General features: G+C 40.1%; 1 protein-coding gene across 1 annotated transcript; it reads left to right on the top strand.

The window, feature by feature from the left end:
* Positions 1 to 15: 15 nt before the first annotated feature.
* FBXO4 (F-box protein 4) lies at positions 16 to 7,916 on the top strand. Its single transcript, XM_027811424.2, has 7 exons — positions 16 to 156; positions 281 to 516; positions 2,159 to 2,379; positions 3,326 to 3,398; positions 3,901 to 4,079; positions 4,980 to 5,155; positions 6,214 to 7,916. The coding sequence occupies exons 1-7, from the start codon at positions 16 to 18 to the stop codon at positions 6,301 to 6,303; spliced, it is 1,116 nt and encodes a 371-aa protein (XP_027667225.2). The 3' UTR covers positions 6,304 to 7,916.
* Positions 7,917 to 21,332: the final 13,416 nt, after the last annotated feature.

Genomic DNA, 21,332 nt, shown 5'->3' on the forward strand with positions numbered 1-21,332 from the left:
GCAGGGCTCGGTGCCATGGCGGCTGGCGGAGCGGAGGAGCGGGGAGGTTTGGAAGCCGCTGTGCGGGGTGGTTTGCGTGTCCTCCGGGAGCGATGGATGCGGGGGACCCCGCATCCATCGCTCCCGGAGGAGGTGAGCGCCCTGCAGATGCTGCCGGTGAGTGGGGTGAGGGGGAGGGCGGGGGAGGGTCGGGGAAGGGTCGGGGAGCCTGGCATCCCGCCTCTGGCATCGCCACTGACCCAGCTCCTGGGTTCTTAAACCGCTGCTTGTCGGTTTTCAGATAAACGTGCAGCTGAACATCATGTCCTTCCTCTCGCCCCATGATTTGTGCCATTTGGGTAGCACGAGTCGTTACTGGAGGGCGGCTGTGCGAGATCCATTGTTGTGGAGGTATTTTCTTCTGAGGGATCTCCCCTTTTGGACATCTGTTGATTGGAAATCGCTCCCAGATGTGGAGATTTTTAATAAAGCTTTTTCAGAGGTCAGCGATAAAGCACTGTATGATTACATGGCAGTGTAAGTATCTCGGTATTCTTTTCCATAACTTCCAGTCTTTCTACAGCAGTATTATTCAGCCCACAGGCATGTCCTATATTACAGTGGTAAAGCTGTGCTGTAAGCCACCACTTAAATTTCGATGTGTCTGGAAACCGTTGTTTATTTTGGAGATACGTTTTCCTGGGTTTGGACAGTTTCGTCAGCTCTTTCAGTTTGGAATTCAACAAGAATGTAAAATGTAAAAAAAGTCAAAGCTAATGTTACAGAAATATTTAAGCTTTTTGTGTAACTGCATGTCTAATATGCCACAGAAATACAGCAATCTCAGAAGCTGTGCTTACTGTTACCTTGATAAAAATGTGTTTTTCATGCTCAGTGCAATGACAATGATTTCTTATTTTAATAAAAGTACTGTGTCTTCAGAGTACAGCAAATGGAATGAATCTGTTTTTTTCATCTTACCTGGAAGACCTAGGAAAAAAAGTTTCTGTTTTGCAAGTGCACAGACTAACAAGCAGTATTGCTTTAGCATGGGTTGTCAAAGACCGTAAGACGGAGACTGTGGTTTCAGCTGGCGTGGTTGAAAAGCATGGCAACACACATAATGTGTTTTATGACTGAGAAAAAATCTTAAGACAGGCAGATAATTTTGTGTTGCTTTTTTTTTTTTAAAACTTCATTCAATTCTCTTAAATTAATTTGCAGTATTTTTTTTTTTTTAATTTGCAGTTAAATTTTCCAAAGGTGGTTTCATGAAACTTGTTTCATGATAGGTTTACTAACTTCTGCCATCTTTGTGACCTTCATCCCCACTTTACAGATGGGAAAGACACACCCAGAATTTGAGTATCTACTGATTTTGGACATTGGACTTAAGTCTCTTTAGGCCTGAATACTTCAGAACATCACCTGTTTTAAACCACTTGTCACTGGTCTCCATCATGTCTGTGAGCACTTACTGGTTTTGCTGATCTCTTGGTTTGGGTGTAGAGGAGCACATATTTAATGTTTCCTTGAAATGTTTTGTCCAGCAGTCACCTACCATGACAACAGAAGCAAAAACTGAAGTCGCTTTTCTAGGATGTCTTTCACTTCTATGACTTAATTCTTTCCCTTTATTACCAAAGTCTTTTCAAAGCCTTCCAGCTTTTGCATCAAATGAACACATAAGCTGGCAGGTAACACCTGCCTCCTTTTACAACATGCGTTCTCTGCGCCTGCAGTGGAAACTGTCCTTTTCAGGTGGTTACATGTTTCAATAAACACAAAAGTGATCTAATTAAAGTTTGAAATACACTTTTTTTTTATTTATTTTTTCTGTTGTATGTGACTCATCAGCTTTGACGTTATTTTACCAATACTGCATGTTTGGCGAGGGTGAGAAAATTTGTAATTTTATTTTACTTTATTTTTTAAAGTAAACTAAAAGATCCATAGGTAAGTGTACTAAGGTCTAAAAGGTCAGTATTTAGACTTTGAAAGGACTGATGCCTTTACCTGCTTTGTACTGGTGCTTGAAACCATCAATTTGGTTTGACCTGTGCTTGAGTTGTACTGGTAACGAAGTGTGACAACTGTGGGACCTAGATCAATTTATGTTGTTTGATTGATACGTCTTTTGTATTTTGTTTTAATTTCTAGTTGCGTCTATTTTACACAGATATAAAAAAAGCTGTCCTCAGAGTAGAAGAAGTCTGAAATCAAACCGTCCCCGGTATGGGGCTGTGACTTCCTTTTTGCAATCACTGGTCACCCAAGCAGAACCTCGCTTTGCTATGTTCGGGCCAGGTTTGGAAGAGCTGGACGACTCTTTAGTGCAAAACATGATGACGTGCCCAGAAATTCTGCTAGTAGCTGGACTTCCACAAAGACAAATTCATGGTATTCCTGGTTTTGTTTTTTTGCTTTTTTATTTCATAAACAGGTACAATGCAAAAGACATCGGGGGAGAAGAGGGGTGCTTTTTTCTCCTCTTAAACTCAGTAGCATAACGGTTAAAAAAACCCCACACTTTCTCCTTTTCTATTCATCAGAAGGATAAATGCAGTGAACATTTGGAATAAAATAGCTGGAATGGTTTTATGATTAGATTTGCACAACATCAGATGGACCATTTTGCTCCTTGTGCTTACGTTTTGATAGGAAATTACATGTCATGCCTGCTGTTGTGATGGATAAGTGCAGGCAGAACTTTCTCTAGATAGTGCTTGCAGTAAATGGTTAAAAAACACACTTTTTTTATACAGAAAGTCAAGACTGACCCTATGTATGATTCAGTCTTGTGGTGTCAAGTGGTGTAAATTTAATTTAGGATAGTTATAGGAACAGATGAAGGATTTTTTTCAATGTTTAAAAACATAGTTTGGGACATCTGTAATTTCACTTCAGTCCAAACCAGAGACAAAAATTTATTACTTCTTAACTGATGTTTATTTCAGCACAGCAGAACTGCAATAATGGAATTGTATTTATAGAAAATACGATTCCTTAGTGTTACTTTTTTTCTCTTACGTTCTTTTTGATGCAGCTTGTCATAGAGACTAGAGCCTTTCTGTGCCAATTTATGCTAATAAATGGAAGTCTAGCTCCTCTCTGATACAGGTTATTCTAGGTTCAAGTCTACGTATCAGAAACATGGAAGCATGTCCTTGTTTTCTTTTAATACTGTTGAAATTATTTTAATTAAATTAATAGCTTGTTCAAGCAGAGCATGTATAAAACTTCTTTGTAAAACGGAAAATATGCTACCTCTAATAGCAATGGGGTACTTAGTTGTATTCAGTTACCAAATAGTTGTAATCTCATATATTCTTTTTTTTCTCCGTAGGAATTGGGTCAGGAGTCAGTTTTCAGTTCAATAATCAAAAATTCAATATTTTGACATTGTATTCAACCACTAGGTAAGATTTGTTCTCCACAAAAAAAAAAAAAAAGTACAGTTTCTTGGTTATTTCATGCTTTTCCTCATGTTTTTGTCATGTGATTTTTATGCGTGCATTCACATGCATGGATATCTTATAAACCGAAGCTTCAGGTGCATATCTTTTTCTTTCTTTCTCCAACTGCTAAATTTTCACGTGGAAGTAATAAACCTTTTCCAAACCTTATACATAGCAAATGTGTACGACAAATACGTAACAGGTGTTTCTGTTCCTCTTGATACCTTGTTTGATTCCCTTTTGAAACTCATCCTGGGGTGTATTTTCAGTATGCATCTTGCAGATTGCTAACCATCTGTATATGTACACTAGAAAAAGGGGGAGTTGGAGGCGTTGGGGAGAAATGGAAATGTTTTGCTGGCTCAAACCATTTTTCTGTCCCTTTCCTGTACTGCCTAGACTCAAAATTGCTTTTTTGCGTTCTCAATTAACCTGATTACTGAAACACTGAAATATCTTGCAGTGTGGAAAGGAGGAGAGCAAGGGCAGAGCAAGCTGTTGCTGTGAATAAGATGTTCTACCAAGAGAACAGCATAGTAGGGAATCAGCAAGCCGTGCACTACAGTGTAATAGCTCAAGTGAAAAAGGTGTGCGAAGTAGTTGATGGATTCATTTATGTTGCTAATGCAGAAGCCCATAAAAGTAAGGCATTTCTCTTGTTTCTCTTGATTTTATTTCTTCATATTCTGCGAATGATTGGAATGTCATAAAAGGTTGCAAAGAATATACAGTACATCAAAATTTATGTTCTTAGTCTTACAAAATCTGCTTCATTGGTGCTGTTTCTGTGTGGTTTATCCAGTTGAAGAGGTCCCCTATCCTAGACAGTCTCCCTCATCTCCCTGTGAGGGGTTATGGCCCTTTCTTTTGTTTATGGAGGATGCTGATGTGGTTGGTGTCTAAGCTACATGTGGAAAATTACCTGAATTAAGAACAAAGCTGAAAGAAAAAGCCCTGAGCATGGGTAGGAGAAGCGGCCTGAAATGCATTGGTAGTGGTGTGATAGCCTGGAAGCAGACCCTTCACCAGGAAAACTGCAGTAAAAGATGTGATTAGTCCAAATCAGGATAGTCCTGTAAGAGGATAATCCAAACACCTATTGTGGTAATTGTCTTTACGTTGATCAACTTTAAATGGAGGGAAAGGGCTAGCTCTGAAAAGAAGGAAATGTTAACAGGAATATTAAGGAATATACTAAAGAGAAAAGTCTCTGTTCAAGTAGAGGAGGGCTGCTGACCATACAGTGTGTATTTGTTAATGGCTTGTTGCAGTTTTGATGTCTGTGAGGTACTTGGAAAACATTCTCATGTTAAGGACTGGAGTAGGCTGCAATAGAATCTATGGAGATCTTTAAATGGTGTCTAAGTGTGACATGAATTAGGATGATCCAGCCTTGTGATAACTAGATAATTTGTCCTTATCCCTTCTAGCTCCCTGTTCCCTCACCTCTGAAATTGTAAATATTTGAAAAGTCGAAAAAAACCCAGTAACTCCTTGGGATTTGATATACTTGATACTCATATATTAAAAATTGTTTCTTAGAGAATGATCGTCAAGAGGAACTGGCTCGTATTCTGGCAATGATTGATCCCGCCCTTGGGCCTCCGAACAGACCTCTGCTAGTGTTGTCTTGTGTCTCTCACACTGGTGTGAAAAGAATTCCCTGTGTTTATATGGCACATCAGTTGCAACTAAATCTGCTATGTCAGCCCTGGATGGTACTTGGTTTTAAACCTTTTATTTTCTGTTTCTCTGTGGCTTAAATTTAAGTTAGGCTTATGGTAGTTCCTGAACTGTACCTAGCTAAGCAAGTGTGCAGCTTTCAATACTGGTATGTGAACTCTCCACTTAAGTGAAGAATTTAGTTTCTTTGGTCCACTTAAGATGAAGCATTAGCCTATCTGAACATAGGAGAGCTAAGTAGCTTGCCCAGAAACTTCAGATGGAGCCAGAATGTGAGAGAGGACAAAATGCTGGTCTTGAAGGAAGTAAGAAAGCCTCAGTTAATTTCAGTCTAAATTTCCTGAGTCACAGCCCAGGGCCTTGGACACAAGGTAGATTTTTCTGTCATTTTCAGGAGACCGTTAATTGTCTTGTTAATACTTCACTTGACGTGATGTATTGAGTTTTTGACAAATCATTTTTTTACCTAGCACATGAGGTCCAGAGCCTGTTCTTTTATGCTTGTCAAGCACAGTATACATCAGTATGGCTCAGCCACACATAACTAATTTTTGGTGACACTGTGTAGCCAAAGAATAGTACTTAATCAGAAAAACCAAAATCCTGATTTAATTCCTTTGTTTTCACAGGGAGGATGTTTACAGGCTTTTTAAAAATATACCATTATAGTAGCCACTTTATAATACCTCACAAAATCTAAGAATTAATAACATGCATTAAATTCTAAAGCTAGCAGTATTTTTGCTTTAAGAGTTATGAGAAGAATTGTCAAGTAGATTTTATCTGTAAAGTAAGTATACTGTTCCAGAATAGCTGATGAAATGATTGAGTTTAAATTCATCTTGATACCAAGAATGCAAGGCTTTCCTAATGGCTCTTGTAATTAATTTTTTAAAAGGTAGTTTTTTCTTTTTGTACCTTACTCTTAAGAAACCTTTTTTTGTCTAAGGGACCTTTAAAATAGTGATTAAAATTTAGATTTCCTATGGGTGTTTCTGACTTTAAGGATAGACATGGAGTGATGTTAAAGTGCTCTTAGATGCTATTATCTGTTATCTCTAATACATCAGCTTTCTTTTTTTTATTTTTACAGGTGCAGGACACTGTAGCTGCAACTTTAGCTGGATTGCTAAATGGAATTGAGTGGCTCCTGGAAGAAGCAAGTTGTAAAAATGCACAGTAGTGGAACTGTGCATTATTTTACTGTATAGAGACTGGTGTTTTGCAGTTGAGATGAAGTGGGAATCTTTTCCTGACAGTGTTGTCAGAAAGGAGATGTAAAAGGCAGACCTGCACGTATTTCACTACATGTACTTCGATAATTAATCTTCTTCCAACTGTAGTCCTGAAATAGAAGTACAAGTAGGATTGCCTGGATTGCAGCAGCTGAAGAAGTTATTTTGGGGAGCAATCTGGGTGTTTTAATTTTTTTCTTTCTTTAAAGCTGGGGCCTTGAGGGTGCAATCTTTTCTAACTATATCTGATAATCTATTTTCTGTAAATACACCTAACACTAGGTTCATTCACCAGCGTGGCCGTATGGCACACATCACACATTTAGTAAACATATTCAGTGGAGATCTTGACAGCGATGGTTCCCAACCAAAGAAAATACACTGTATGTAGTATAGTAGCAAGTTGACAAGAAGACAGTATCTCTTTCAAAATAGTAAATTCCTCTGTATTTTTTCCAGAAGCAATGCTTGGACAAGAAATAGTACCTGTGGGAGAACTGTTGACCCAGACCAAAATTCTTAGAAGGCAACAAACTACCATGTATGAATTGGTTGTTTCTTGTTTGTGATCTTGTTTATTAACTGACCACAGAAGACTTCAGCATCTTCCTGCATTCTGTTGCAGTGAAATTATTCGCTTGAACTGGACATACCTCTGATGTCATGAATAAATATTAAATGGAATTGTTAGTACTTCAGGAAATTTATGGAATCCAGAAGACCTATCAGTTACTCAAATAGTTGTGGCCCTATGCAGATGTGAAGTATACTTGCCTTGAAATTTTCTACACAGTTGCACATGTTTTTATAAAAAGGGAAACTGCATTTTACAGCTGGAATTGCATTTTCCATATTGATGCCATTTGAGATAGTCCTTGTCTTCCACCTTTTTAATATTTTTTTAATTATGGATGAATGTTCAGAAACTACTTGGATTTCTTGCCTATGCATGTATTTGTTTTGTTCAGGTGGGTTTTTTTTTGTTTTTTCCTTTCTGTTTCTTCATGGAATTACAACTTTTTTTTGGTACCTAGATATATCGCTACATAGTGTACATTCGTCTGTAATTGCCCTCAAGTATGTGTGTGGTGCTCAACCCAGCTGTGTTGGGAATATTGAGAAGTTTTTTATTTTTTAAGGAGCCAGAACAGACACAGGAAGTGTTACGTGTTTTGTTTTTTAATCTCCATGCACAATTAACTCAGCTTTCTAGGTGTTTTTATACACCTTCTAATCAGGACATACAGATTTTCAAGGGAGAATCCATGGGAAGCTGTCCTATGAGAATTCTGTGTTTTATCCTTTTCTTAATAGGATATGTGTGCTTTGGCCTTCAAAATAGAGAAGACACTAAAGTTTTATGAGAATTTTGGGAAAATTCCACACTTTGTGACTGGATGTATGTGACTTTCCTGCATGTCATAATTCCGTGATGTTCTACCTGTAGAGGGCTGAATGCAGAAACCTGTTGCTATGTTAGCTACTACAAAGACTTTTTTTCAATGCAAGATCTTTGTTCTGCTTTCTTCTTAAGGAATAAATTATTTTTTACAGAACGATATTGACAGTCTTTCTGTGTGTGTTGAGCCTCCCTCGTGTGTGCGCACATGCATGCACACATACGTCTGCAGTCATGCTGTCATAACAGATAAACCATCATTGTCATTAGTCATTAACAATGTTATTGTATGTTATCTAATTAACAGATACTAATTCACTGTCATTTTAAAAGGTCAAGATAATGTAGGGAATATAATTTTTCTTAACCTGAAGAACATCACTTATATTAATTTAAAAATAGGATAACTTAGAGAATTAAGAATGACAAGCTTTAAGGATGCAGCCTAGGAAAAAAGCAGTGGGAATTACAAGTCTGTGCAGTTCCAGAGCTCTGGCATCATAGGAATTGCAGAGCTAGTGGTGGAGTAGCTTGAATGATTCAGTACTGCTTTGGAGCAGCAGGGAAGATGAGCATGTGTGCTGTGCAGAGGAACACCTTAGATGCACAGAGGTGTGCTGTGGAAGACATGACCAGCCTGTTGAGAATTCATAGGCCAAATAGCTGCAGAGGTGCACTGTGGATTTCATTTAGCATTAGCTTTTAAATTTCACCTAAAACACATCTTACTATTTATATTTCTGAGTCTGCTGAGTTTAGGTGGTAAGTCAGTTAAGCTCGGGACTGAAATTGTTACAAATCCAAAACTGGAATGTCACTAAAATATATTGTAAAGCTCCTTAATATAAACCCCCTCAAAACAAAATTACTTTGTTTTGTATTTATCACAGTAAATGCAACTGATGGGTTTGTGAGAAATAAAACCATGAGGGTCTGTATCCCAGAGATCTTGCTGTGCTTGGGATAAAGGGTTCTAACAGTGCTAGAAAGAAAATCACTTTCCTGCCCACTGGGGCAGGATGTTTATCTAAATAATGGTCACAAAAGAAAAGTAAAAGGTTAAAATGACAAAACGTGATTTATAAGAAAACTCAATTACTGCGGCTTTGCCTGAGCAGAAAATGTCTGTGGGGTTGCTAATTTTCAAGTCTTTGAAACTTCGAATAACAAAAATGCCTGCTGCCAGCCCCAGAGCAGTACGTGAGGGTACCTGGCAAGCTCGCAGGACAGAGGCAGCAGCTCACTGAGAGCCGCTGTAAGTTGCTCGGAGTCTCACAGGTCCTAGTGGAGTGCCCGTGGGTGGCCATGGAGGCTCCAAGCAGGAGGGCAGTGGGGACACTTTGCTTGCCTGCAGCTGCAGAGGGGAATTGTGGCTCGCTGTGTCCCACTGGATGGCACTGCTGAACCACATCAGCCGCTGATGCTGTCCAGGAAGCACACCTACAACGGCCAACATTGATTCAGGCAGTCAGTTTTACTCCCCACTCAGATATGGCAGCAAGCAGATAGAGAAAACCCCATGAGAAAATCAACATGTTTTTTAACGGCTTACGGACAGGCGATATGCTGCCTCTTCTTTTAATCTGGTGGGTATCAAATAGCAATTTGTGTGGTAGGATGCGTATAGCAGCTGAAGAGAATAGCTGGAGTTGCTGTCAGGAGGGTGTATGGAAGTAATCACTGGTATCATCGCAAGGTGGTTGATGCTTTAGTCTGTGATTTAGTTTGTCTTTTGTGCCATTTTAACACTAGTGGATTTGGATAAATTATTTTCCTTATGTACAGGAATAAATAAATAATATTCTTAGGCCAGTTACAGGAGGTGATATTAATAGGTACTCCAGGCAGGCTGGACATTATTCAAGAAGGAAGTCTTAAAGGCACAGGAACAGGCCATCCCCATGTGCCAAAAGACAAGCTGGTGGGAGAGAAGACCAGCCTGGCTGAGCAGAGCTTTGGCTGGAACTCAGGGGGAAAAAGCAGAGTTTTCCACCTTTGGAAGAAGGGGCAGGCAACCCTGGAGGGCTATAGCAGTGTCGTGAGGTTATGCAGGGGGAAGGTGGAGAGGAGAAAGCCCAGCTAGAACTTAGGCTGGCCACTGCTGTAAAAGATGACAAAAATGTTTTACAAATACATGAGAAACAGAAGGAGGGCCAAGGATAATCTGCATTCTTCATGGGATGCGGGGGGGAACGCTGCCACAAAGGATGAGGAAAAGGCTGAGGTGCTTAATGCTTTCTTGCCTCAGTCTTTCACAGCAAGCCCAGCTTCCCTCTGGGTACTGAGCCCCTGAGCTGGAAGACAGGGTGAGGAGGAGCAGAATGGAGTCCCCACAGTCCAGGAGGAAACGGTCAGTGACCTGCAGCTCCACTGAGACACGCACCAGTCTGTGGGGCTGGATGGGATCCACCCGAGGGCACTGAGGGAGCTGGTGAAGGAGCTCGCCAGCTGCTCACCGTCATGTATCAACAGTCCTGGTTAACTGGGGAGGCTCCAGAAGACGGGAGGTCAGCCAGCATGATGCCCATCTACAAGAAGGGCAGGAAGGAGGATCCAGGCAGCTACAGGCCTGTCAGCCTGACCTCGGTGCCAGGGAAGGTTATGGAGCAGATCATCCTGGGTGCCAACACACAGCACGTGCAGGACAACTGGGGGATCAGGCCCAGCCAGCATGGCGTTATGAAAGGCAGGTCCTGCTTGATGAACCTCATTGCCTTCTATGACAAGATGACCCGCCTAGTGGATGAGGGAAAGACTGTGGATGTTGCCTACCTGGACCTTATTAAAGCCTTTGACACCATCTCCCACAGCATTCTCCTGGAGACACTGGCTGCTCGTGGCTTGGGTGGGTGTGCTGTGTGCTGGGTAAAAGGCTGCTTAGATGGCCAAGCCTAAATGATTGTGGTGAATGGAGTTAAATCTGGTTAGTGACTGGTCACCAGTGGTGTTCCCCAGGGCTCAATACTGGGGCCAGTTCTCTTTAATATCTTTATGAGTTATCTGGATGAGGACATCAAGTGCACCCTCACTAAGTTGGCAGATGACACCAAGTTTGGGGGGACTGTTGAGCTGCTGGAGGGTAGGAAGGCTCTGCAGACGGATCTGGACAGGCTGGACTGATGGGCCAAGGCGAACTGCATGAGGTTCAAGAAGGAGAAGTGCCAGGTCCTGCACTTGGGTCACAACAGCCCTATGCAATGCTACAGGCTGGGGGAAAGCTGCCTGGCAGAAAAGGAGCTGGGGCTGCTGGTTGATGGTTGAGCTATCATGATGCCTGATTAGACAGAGCAAATGAGAAAACTGTTGATCTGGATGGAGGGGTATATATAAGAACCAGTGATACTAGATTATCTCCCATGCCAGCTTGCTTCCTCTCCAGCTTTTCATTCGCTATGTCTACTGTTCCCAGCAGAGATGTCACAGCTCGTCCAGGGTCAGGCAAAAGCCCTGTTTATTTGTGTTGTGTAACTGCTTGCAGGTACCCGTCTGGGCATTAGTGGCCAAGGTCCCTGAGTAAGTGCTTCAGCCTTTTAACCATAGTAGGGGGTCTGTGCTGGATTTTCTCTGGTTTGTGTCTCACATGTTGCAGGCTTAAAACTGGATACCCTGCTCCAGATTCAGAGCCACAAGCCCTGGGCAGAGAGGAATAAACCCTTGTCCTCGATGTAATCCCGTATGTGGTTAGCCTTTGTCACTGCACGGGCACCTTGCTGAATCCAGGTTCACTGTTCCACCAGGAGCTCAGGTCCCTTTTTCAGAGCTGCTCCCAAACCAGTCAGTCCCTGACAAACACTAATGTACACAGTGTTCCCTCCCAGATGCAGGACTTTGCATTTGCCTTTGCTCAACTTCCGTAGGTTTTTGAAGCACCTGTTGGCTCACCAAATGCACACTTGCAGTGTTTCTGGCTGTCCTTGCACAAAAAGCCTAGTATCTCTGGGAACACTGGCCCTGCACATGACAGCATACGGAATCATTCACCTGGTGGGAGACAAAAGAGTCATTCAATTTTCTCCTGAAGGCTAAAATCAATCAAGCCATGTGTTCCATCAAAAATGTTGAACAATACTAGTTTTCAAGCCTCAAAATAAATTGCTCCATAGTTTGGCAAACTGGTGGGAGACAAGACCTATGAGTATGAAAGACAGATATTATACCAAAAGTACATTTCACCAAGCCCTGAAAAGTGCTGCATTCTGAAATGATCCTGGTGATCACACAGAAATACCTACTGTTTTCATTAAATTATTTAATACTACTCTCTTCAAAGCAATAACAGTAAAATAAACTCCTCTGTTCTCGGGAATGATGATCAAGGAACTGAGATAGGTAGAGAGTGACTGAGGGACTGATGGCTGTATTTCTTAATCGATAGTGTTCTTTTGTTAAAGGGATATCATTTTGGTGTAGCATTTTTCAAATCTTCTCCACAGACTTGAATTATGAAGGCAATGCCACAGCCTGATGTCAGGGGAGATGTTCCACAAATGTGAACATATAATGGCTACTCTCCAAGAACAAAATTAAGCCTTTTTCTCTACTTTGAATCAAAGCCAGTTTGTCTTTTCTGAAAGTTTTTTATACAAGTTTTCCTAAACACATGAATCTAGAAACAACAGTTGCTTAGAACTCTCCTGTAAAACTGATAGTATTCACAGCCAATTACCTTTGAAATTCAACTGGCTTCATCTTGAATTTTGTGGAGATTAAAACCAATGTCCATGCCTTTAATTCATATGAAAGCAATAGTTTAAATTTGACATTCGTGTGTGCTATACGTTAAAATCTGTGGAATTATTTATTTTAAATTTTGTGATAAAACTGAATCACAAGAATTTAAGTAAAAGAGTTACTTGTGAATTCTTTTTTAAGAATATGACCTTTATTTATCCCATGTCCAGCCTTGCACAGTATAGCATAAGGATGCATTGATACAGCTGCACATTATGCTTCCTTTAAAAAGCACAAGCCATTTGCAAAAAACCAAATGCAAATTATGAGTTTAACTAACAAAAATATTGGAAGAATCTTATGTTTTCCAGAATTAGACTCCAATTTTGTAAGAACATAAATTAGAGAACACAGAGAAAGGAATCTAATTACCTATTTAATATAAACAAAAGGGGCAACTTGGAATATAATCAATATGTGGTTGAATTGTGCACTTGAATTCAAGCATCCTTCAGTCTTTTGTTGTAAAGAATTGCTGCTGAGACTTTATCAATATCCTTGCTTTCAGCTGATGGACTTGAACTGCTGCTTTTGGACTCACTGAAATAAAAAAAAACTTCTACTAAGTATTTATGTTTCTAACTTGCTTTTCACCACAGGAAATGAGCTGGTGTACTGACACACAATGAGACATTTTTCCCTTAGCAGTTCTCCAATCACTTGTTCCAGTCACAAGTAGCCAGTAATTTGGAAATGAACTGAAAATTAAGTAAGTTAAAAGAAGTATTGGTGTAAAGATTTTCAGAAGTGTCTTGGTATGCCTGAGTGAAACAGTCTGAGGGGCCTATCCTAAAAAAAAGTATTGAAAACTGCTGCCACAGTAACAAAGATTCATGGTAGGCTACCAAAATCACTAATAACGGAAAATTCTGACTGACATCCCAAACCCCAATATTGGAACTTCCACAGTACCCATTGTGGGTGTCCCTAGTTCCATCTGAGTCAGCCTCTCAAGTCTCATACGTTAAGCACGAAGCTCACTGTCAGCTCCTACCTTTCTTTTCCCCAGGGGTACATTCCGTGAGTCTCTGGTCTGTAAGCAGCACAACACAGCGGTTTCCTTCCTGCTCTGTTATTCTGTGCACCAAATTAATTTTGTTGGCCTGTCCTGTGATTTGCCGAGCAGATGATTCTGAAATCAGGCGTGGAAGAAAATGCAGAACTGTGCTTCAACTGGAGTCTGTGGCCCACGTGACATTCTGCACTCAGAGGTGCAGCTGTATGCTGTGAACCCTCTCCTAATCTTAATCACATCCCAGATGTATAAATTTATCCCGTATTTGAGCACATAGAATTGCATACACTGGGAAAAAGGAAGGTCTTTGAATATTTGAGCCACATCCACAGAATTTCAATAGTTATGGCACAATATGAGATGAAATTCCTGAAGCCTGATTCTGTATTCCTAGTGAAAATGCTGCTTGGATATTTCTGTTCATTTATATGTTGCTAGTTTGATTTCTTTTTGTGCACATCAAAGTGCGATGGAGATATCTGGATACTGAAATATCAGTGTTGTCACACCATTCCCTGCAATGGCAGAAACGTCAGGTTTCTCCTGAGAGGTGCTCGCAACATACCCAGAGATTGTCAGGTTGCATATTCATCTGAGTGCATGCAGAAGTTGGCACGACAGCTAGGACACCAGTCCTCAGAATAGGTACCTTTTTCCTGATGCCTCTGTGAAATTCTAAACAGGCTGTCTACATTTGAAATTTGTCTCCAATTGGAAAGTGAATTCAGAAAAAAACTTGCTGTTCTTGAACAGCTGCATGTAGGACCACTGTTATTCAAAAATAAAGGGAACCTTGTTCATTCATAGTGGGATAATAGGACGTACTTCTGTCCTGGAAAGAAAGCATCAGCACACTGGATTTATACACAAGGATAAAATGTCATAAACCAGTTCCAGAGTAACTTCACAGAAGGTAAGCCTTAAATGACAACGTCCTGTAAGATAAACGAATATTGCATTTCCAAAATGCAAATGCAGTGACTTTAACCTTTGAATTCAGTCTTTCTATTTCCTCCTGGAACATTGTTTGACACACTGTGATCACAAGGGCTCTGTGAAACACACATCCTGGCCTCATTAAGCTATGGGCCATGCTTGCACTGTATTTGTATTGCAGCACATTTCAAAGAGAGGCACCCCAGTGCTGTCTGCACCTTAACAGCCCTGTATGGTTGCTTAATGTCAAAAGTCCATTGTGAGCTGTACGTTTGTGGACCCAGGTCCAGAAGGCACAGCTCATACAGTCCATCCAGGGTGACAGCAAGCCAGAAGGAGAAATGTGCGCTTCTCTCCTCTGAGGTGCCCGTGCACTGAACCCCACCTAAAACATAAAACTTAGTCCCAGTCACAGTGAGCTGGAACCACCTCCTAAATAGAGCATGGATATAGCCTGAAATATTCACTGAAATCAAGCTCCTGCTGGCTCAAGTTAAGACAATTGGGACCCTCTAACTCACTGCTGTAGATCAAGGAATCGCTAAATAGCCCCCTCTGTTATTTATCACAAAGAACTCTAAAGGTAAGTTTTAATCTTGCAACTATATAAGGGTATTTAAGTAGGGTGTTGTTGAGATTATCTAAAGTTCCAGGGTCCCTATACAGACAGAAAGAGAGAGAGAGGTGCGTATCCCCAGAGATCATTTTGGAGATCTCATGTTACTTGACCACGTTGCAACATCACCGCTCCTAAAGAATTTGGTTTATGATATGTAATGCTTTTTTTGTTTTATCTCTTTGATACAGCCTGAAAGTCTTGGATAAAAACAGTGATTGAGTCTCTCCCAGCTAATACTCTGCTTTTGCCTGGATACTGGCAGTATTGTGTCTTGCTCCTTGTTATCAATCATACACAGAGGTCACAGTGCTGTTCCCTCTGGGAAATTACTCCATTGTTTGCAGAATAATAAGAGCTTCCTGTACAGATTGTTTATTTTAAATTTTAGGACATCAGAGTACTATTTCTGCCGTAAGTGTAACAGGGTCAGTGCTATTACTCCTTTAATATGCTTAATATGCTCTAGAACCTGACTACATATTCAGATCCTTCAAGTGCCACATATGTGGCAAGGGTCATCAGTCAACAGCACTCACATGCCTGAAATTTAGCATGTGAGTCTTTGCAAAATTAGTATCTTGCTTTTTCTTTAGAAATTCTGAAGGATAGAATCATAAAGTCATACAATCATTGAGGCTGGAAAAGACTTTTGAGATCATCAGGTTCAACCATTAACCCAGGACTGCCAAGTCCACCACTAAACCATGTCACTAAACACTACATCTAAGCGTTTCTTAAACACCTCCAGGGACAGTGATTCCACCACCTCCCTGGGCAGCCTGTTCCAATGCTTAATCACCCTTTCAGGGAAGAAATTTTTCCCAGTATCTAATCTAAGCCTCACCTGGCACAACTTGAGGACATTTCCTCTTGTCCTGTCTCTTGTTATCTGGAAGAAGAGACCACCCCCCCCTGCCTGCAACCTCCTGTCAGGCAGTTGTAGAGAGCAGTAAGATCCCCTCTGAGTCTCCTCTCCAGGCTAAACAACCCCAGTTCCTTCAGCTGCTCCTCAGAAGGCTTGAGCTCCAGACTCTTCACCAGCCTCGTTGTCCTTCTCTGGACATACTCTAGCACCACTACGTCCCTCTTGAATGAGGGACCCAAAACTGAAGAGGTCATTTGAAGTGTGGCCTCACCAGTGCCCAGTACAGGGGAACAATCACTTCCCCTGTCCTGCTGGCCACGCTCTTTCAAGTATAATAATCTATTAGATTTGTTTCAAAATCAGTTGAAGTATTCTAATTAAACTGGGTTTGAAGCTCTAGGTTTATTTGATTGGATGGATGTCTTGGGTGATTTCATTGTCAGAAGCTGAGGACTGCAATTTATTTAGTCTTGTGCTTGCCAGTTCCCCTCTGTATAGAGCAAGAATCACCCTTTACTTACTTTGGCATTGCTGCAGTGATTTTCCCTCATTTAGCAACATGCTGCAAGCCTATGGTTCAGTTGGTTACTGGCATAACTTAAACAGTCTACAGTGTAATGAAGAAACTCTCTAACCAGGAGAGGCTAGAAGAACTCGGTTTCATAATTAAACAAAAGTGAATTAACAGTATAATTTTCTGTCAACAGAAGAGACACCAAACAATATCAGTGAGAGAAAACACCTCTCTCACTGAAGTCACTACTTTACTTTGATTCAAGTGCCAAATGCATTTTTATTGATCTGTGCATGAACCCCTTTTCTAGAAGACCCCATCATTCTCCTCTTCCTTTCTTTCAACCTTGCTTGCAAAGGCTTTGACCAGAATGGACGGAAGTGCATCTCCTTGTGTTCTCCGTATCTTCAGCATATGTACCATTCCAATACTCAACGTCCGTGCATTGCACCTGACCTGAAAACTCCTCTGACCTTCTGTTTTCTCCCTGCCCTCCCAATCCCAGGGAGAATTTTGGTTCTCCATTCTGATTCTCACATCTCCATGCAGAGTCTAGCAGACTTTTCAATGCCGAGATGGGTGGAAACGAGCAAGACTTAACATGCCAGTCCCCTACCCCTCTCTCTCCTTTCTCAGATATCCTGGTTGTTTCCCAGTTCTAACAGTTGCATTTTAGCTTGAGCTCTCACTTTCTACCATTTACCTTCTCAAAATTGTACTTTCCCTAAACTTTCCACTTTCCAATCTTCTTTTCCTTCTCTGGCTGCTCACCACATCTCTGTCTGTTTCTTCAGTAGTATCTCTTAGTCATTTATAGAAGGTCATCAGAGTGGCCTTAGTGGGGTCAGTCCATCATCTTTAGCAGATAGATATATTAATGTGACAGTATGTGTATATATATTTGTGTAGATATATCTACAGTGACTGGACTTGAAATGTACTTTCCTAGTCCCTAGCAATTTGTTTTTCAGACATTCTGAAGCAGTCATGATATCTTTACATTTATTAACACTCATAATTTCTCCTCCTTGCCTTTTTTTTTAATGTGTCTGTCTCCTTTCTTTTTACATGTTTTTGAAGCCAAGCTTATCTGTCATCTCTCTATCTAGGTGAATCATAGTATTGCTTTATCAAAGTCTCTAGATCAAGATTGTGTTTCACTTCCTGCAGCACCTATTGTTCTCAGCCAGAGACATGGGAGCAATTTGTGCAAATTACTGTTCAAACAGAAAGCAGAAAGACAGATATTACTCCAGTGCACTCACCATTTAAGATGAGAAACAGAGGTGGATAAAAGCAAGAGGGACGTTTTGGACAGGATGAGGGTGAATGAGTCTGCACAGTGATACAGGCATCACAGTAAAAGTTTTACAGATCTTTTTCTTTATAGACACACTTCCTTTCTGATATTGCTTTAGGTAAACAGTTATCTTCCCTGTGTTTCAGGATTGTTCATCTGCTTGTTATCCTCACAGTAGCTTCTTTCTCTTGTCTGCAAAATCAGATTGCATAAGCTTTCACTGCCGCTTATCTCATTTTATTATGAGGAATCAAAGAATCTTTTCCCTGTGCACATCACTAAATTAGGGGGAGCAAAAAGGAGCTGGAATACTTATCACCTAAAAAAATAATCTTGCTTAGGTTTGATAACTGAAGAATATCTTCAGAAATGTTCCATCTGAGGGGCTTTTTTTGCAAATTCTAAGTCTCACTCTTCTGATGACCATCAGTTTTACACACTACAGGAGGAGGGCCTTTTCATGTACTGCCCTTGAAAAGAGCTTGTGGGTTTCTGGGCCATGCAACAGTCTGCTGGATAGTAGGAAATAATATAAACTGAAGCTGAAACCTGAAGTGAAAACTTGAGCTGGAGGCTGGACGAGAAACTGGATGGTCTAGACATGTTTTTCTGTAGCGTTGCTCTCAGACCCACTGAATTCTTAGAATACAAAGACAAACAAAATCAGACATATTTCAATGCATGTCTTAGCAGATTGTTCTCTCTCAGCTCAGAACTGACTCTCAAAAAAATATCAGACTGACAGTATCACACTGTCTGTTTGCTCCATAGGTAAAAATCAGAAAATAAATTCTAATTTCCAGAAAAATCTGTGAGCTATTTTTAACAATTGTTCCAAATGCCCTATTTTCATATGAAAATATGCAACTTGAGCTCTTTCTTGAATGCACGAAAAATAACTTTTTACTGTTAAAAATAGCTGTGACACTCATGAAAACCACTTACTGAAGAAAGTTACAGATTTCTTCTTGTAAGCAAGCACACATGGATTTGTCCTTTTGAATTTTTTTCCATTTATTTTGTTAAATCCAGAAAAAGACTGAATAAGTGGTTTTGGTTTTGGTCATTTTCCCCAAAGCTAACCAAACAGGAAGAGGGTGCAGAAAATCTTGAGAAATAGATTTTAGATACGTAGTAACATTTTCTCTGTTGTCTGCAGGCATTGTGATGGAGAGAATATGTATTTTCAAAACTATGTATGGAAAATGGAGTATCGAAATGCTGGGGTAATCTGTAATAGCAGACAGCACATCTCAAAGTGATGGTGAACAGCCAGACATCCACAGGCTTGGAGTCCTATCTTTCTAACATAATTCTACACAAAATCCTCAATATTTCTCTCTTTATGACAATGAGGGAGAACATCACTACTACCTAATCAGGTCTTTGTCTGCTGCAGAAATGTTAATGGATGTCCTTGTCACTGAGAAAAGAGCAGAAAGCACAGAACCAAACAGCTGCTGCTGTGGTGACACAAAAGTATGTTGCAAAGGGAATACTAATAAGCCTGAACGGTACACACTGGAGAAGACTTTGTAATTCACAGTGTACCATAAAAACTGGCCCCAGTACTTGAAAGGGATCTTTAATAGTATGATAAGAGGTAATTCAATACTGGCTTTGCAGTGTTCATACCAATTATCTTCTTTCATTTACCTGGAACTTAAAAAGAAACTTAAACAATTTAAAATTGGTGGTTTTGTTAATACATGTACAAACAGCAAAGAATGCAGCAATGCTGGGAAAATGTTGCCTTTTTTTCACCCAAGTACAGTTGCTCTTTTGTGGCTAGTGGCAGAATTTACCATAAAAATAGATTTAAGTACTTTATGAATGCTTACTATTGCATGTTGATTACTGATGGTTTAAGCTAAAAGTTGCACCCATTCCACCAGACCAATGAGCATTATTGGAGCCTAGAATTAGCTTTGAGTTAAACTTACTACATAGTTCCAAACAAATAAAGAGAAAAAGGCTTTTTCTCTTTTTAACTCCCATACAGGCAGATATGTTGGGCAGTGTGTTAATTCCAACTGCTATAATACTGTTTAAGCAATTTTGGAAGGATACAAATAAGATGAACTGGAAGGGGCAGAATAATTTAGTCAATTTTTTCATGAAGGAGGCAGAACTAAAGGAATATCCTACATCCACAGGATGTTTGTTTGATGGATTGATTGTTTGTTTGTTTATTTTGGATGTCACTATTCTGTTATTTTGTTCTTAGCTTTCAGGTGTGGAGGTGCCTTGCAGCATTGTTAATGGGAAAGGCAATACATACATCCATCAGGCAAGAGACCTGGTGGCATTCTGTCCTCTCAAGAGCACCCTCCCTTTTTATGTCTTTGGGTCCATAAAAAAGCTCATTACCTGAATGTTAGAAGTCAATGCATCAAGAGTTGTTGTTACTGGTTTCATGTGTATCATTAAATATTTCTTTACAGATTTCATATGTAGCTTCATCCATTCTAACCACCACTAACATGCCTGCGTGCCTCCGTAACTAAGAAGCTGCGATGGATGACTGTGAAATCTAGTCATTCAAGACTACTACTCAGTGTTTCGGTCCTGAGTCTTAACTAAATAACACCTGCTGTAAATTCAGCACACTATACAGGAACACTGCAACAACAACCACCTGTAATTTAATAGCAATGTTGTATATAGGCTACTTGACTGCAGACAATGCTGTAAATTCCATTCACACATGAGCTTCCTGAAGGACACATATACCAAACAAAAGTATTAATCTGAACAATATAAGTTCAACAAATAATCATCTCAATCTATTCCTGACAGTCTTCATTGCCAGTAGGATGAAAAAGGAAAGGATTAAATGGAAAACATGGGGTTTAGCTTTAAAGTAGGTGAGACATGAGTCTGTTTCTGTTTCTTCTGTGGACTGGGTGTATTTCTTCCTGTAAGGTCTATGCTGTGTAAGAAACAGCAGCACCATTGATAGAACTGCCACTTCCTTGCTTGCATTTCTTTAGCTACAGCCTAATAAATTGGAATGCTGTGTTATGTAAATTGTAAAGCAATTGTTTTTCCATCCTGGACATTTCTTTCTTTCTTTTTTTCTTTCTTTCTTTTTTTTTTTTTTTTTCATTTGGCAAATACTATTCTCTGAATTCTGTTCATCATTGAGACTAACAAAATGGCTTTAAAATAAACTATGCCTAAAAACCAAGTAAAAATTAAAAACTTTCTCTAATCATGCTTATCTGGCAGAATGACAGATTTCTCTAAACGAAACATAGTATTCACAGGGAGTGTTGCAAACAATTGAAAAACCTGAACACACACATTAAATAGGGTATTTCAGGTGTGACACCACCATACATGGGACAAACAGCAGCTTTAAGTTCTTTAAAATAGTGATACTAGGCAACACTGAGAAGGCAGGGAAATACTTTCCAAGAGAAAGGGCTAAATGGGACTGAAGAACAAGAGTTTGGAACTCAGAATTTGAGACCTTTTTTGTATGTACTGGAGAGGCTTGCAAGGAGGAGAACAATGTCTCTAGTTCATCAATTTTGTGTTTATGACCTGTGTCCTGAAATAAGAAACCACATTGTTGACCCTCAACATTCTTCAA

Source organism: Falco cherrug, chromosome Z (genome assembly GCF_023634085.1).
Source record: "Falco cherrug isolate bFalChe1 chromosome Z, bFalChe1.pri, whole genome shotgun sequence".
NCBI classification, from domain to species: domain Eukaryota; kingdom Metazoa; phylum Chordata; class Aves; order Falconiformes; family Falconidae; genus Falco; species Falco cherrug.

Excerpts from the sequence above, each read along its gene's own strand:
- FBXO4 (XM_027811424.2), top strand. The coding sequence starts at position 16 with ATGGCGGCTGGCGGAGCGGAGGAGCGGGGAGGTTTGGAAGCCGCTGTG. Across the intron at positions 2,380-3,325 it reads TCCACAAAGACAAATTCATG|GAATTGGGTCAGGAGTCAGT; the intron begins GTATTCCTGGTT and ends TTTTCTCCGTAG. Across the intron at positions 4,080-4,979 it reads TAATGCAGAAGCCCATAAAA|AGAATGATCGTCAAGAGGAA; the intron begins GTAAGGCATTTC and ends ATTGTTTCTTAG.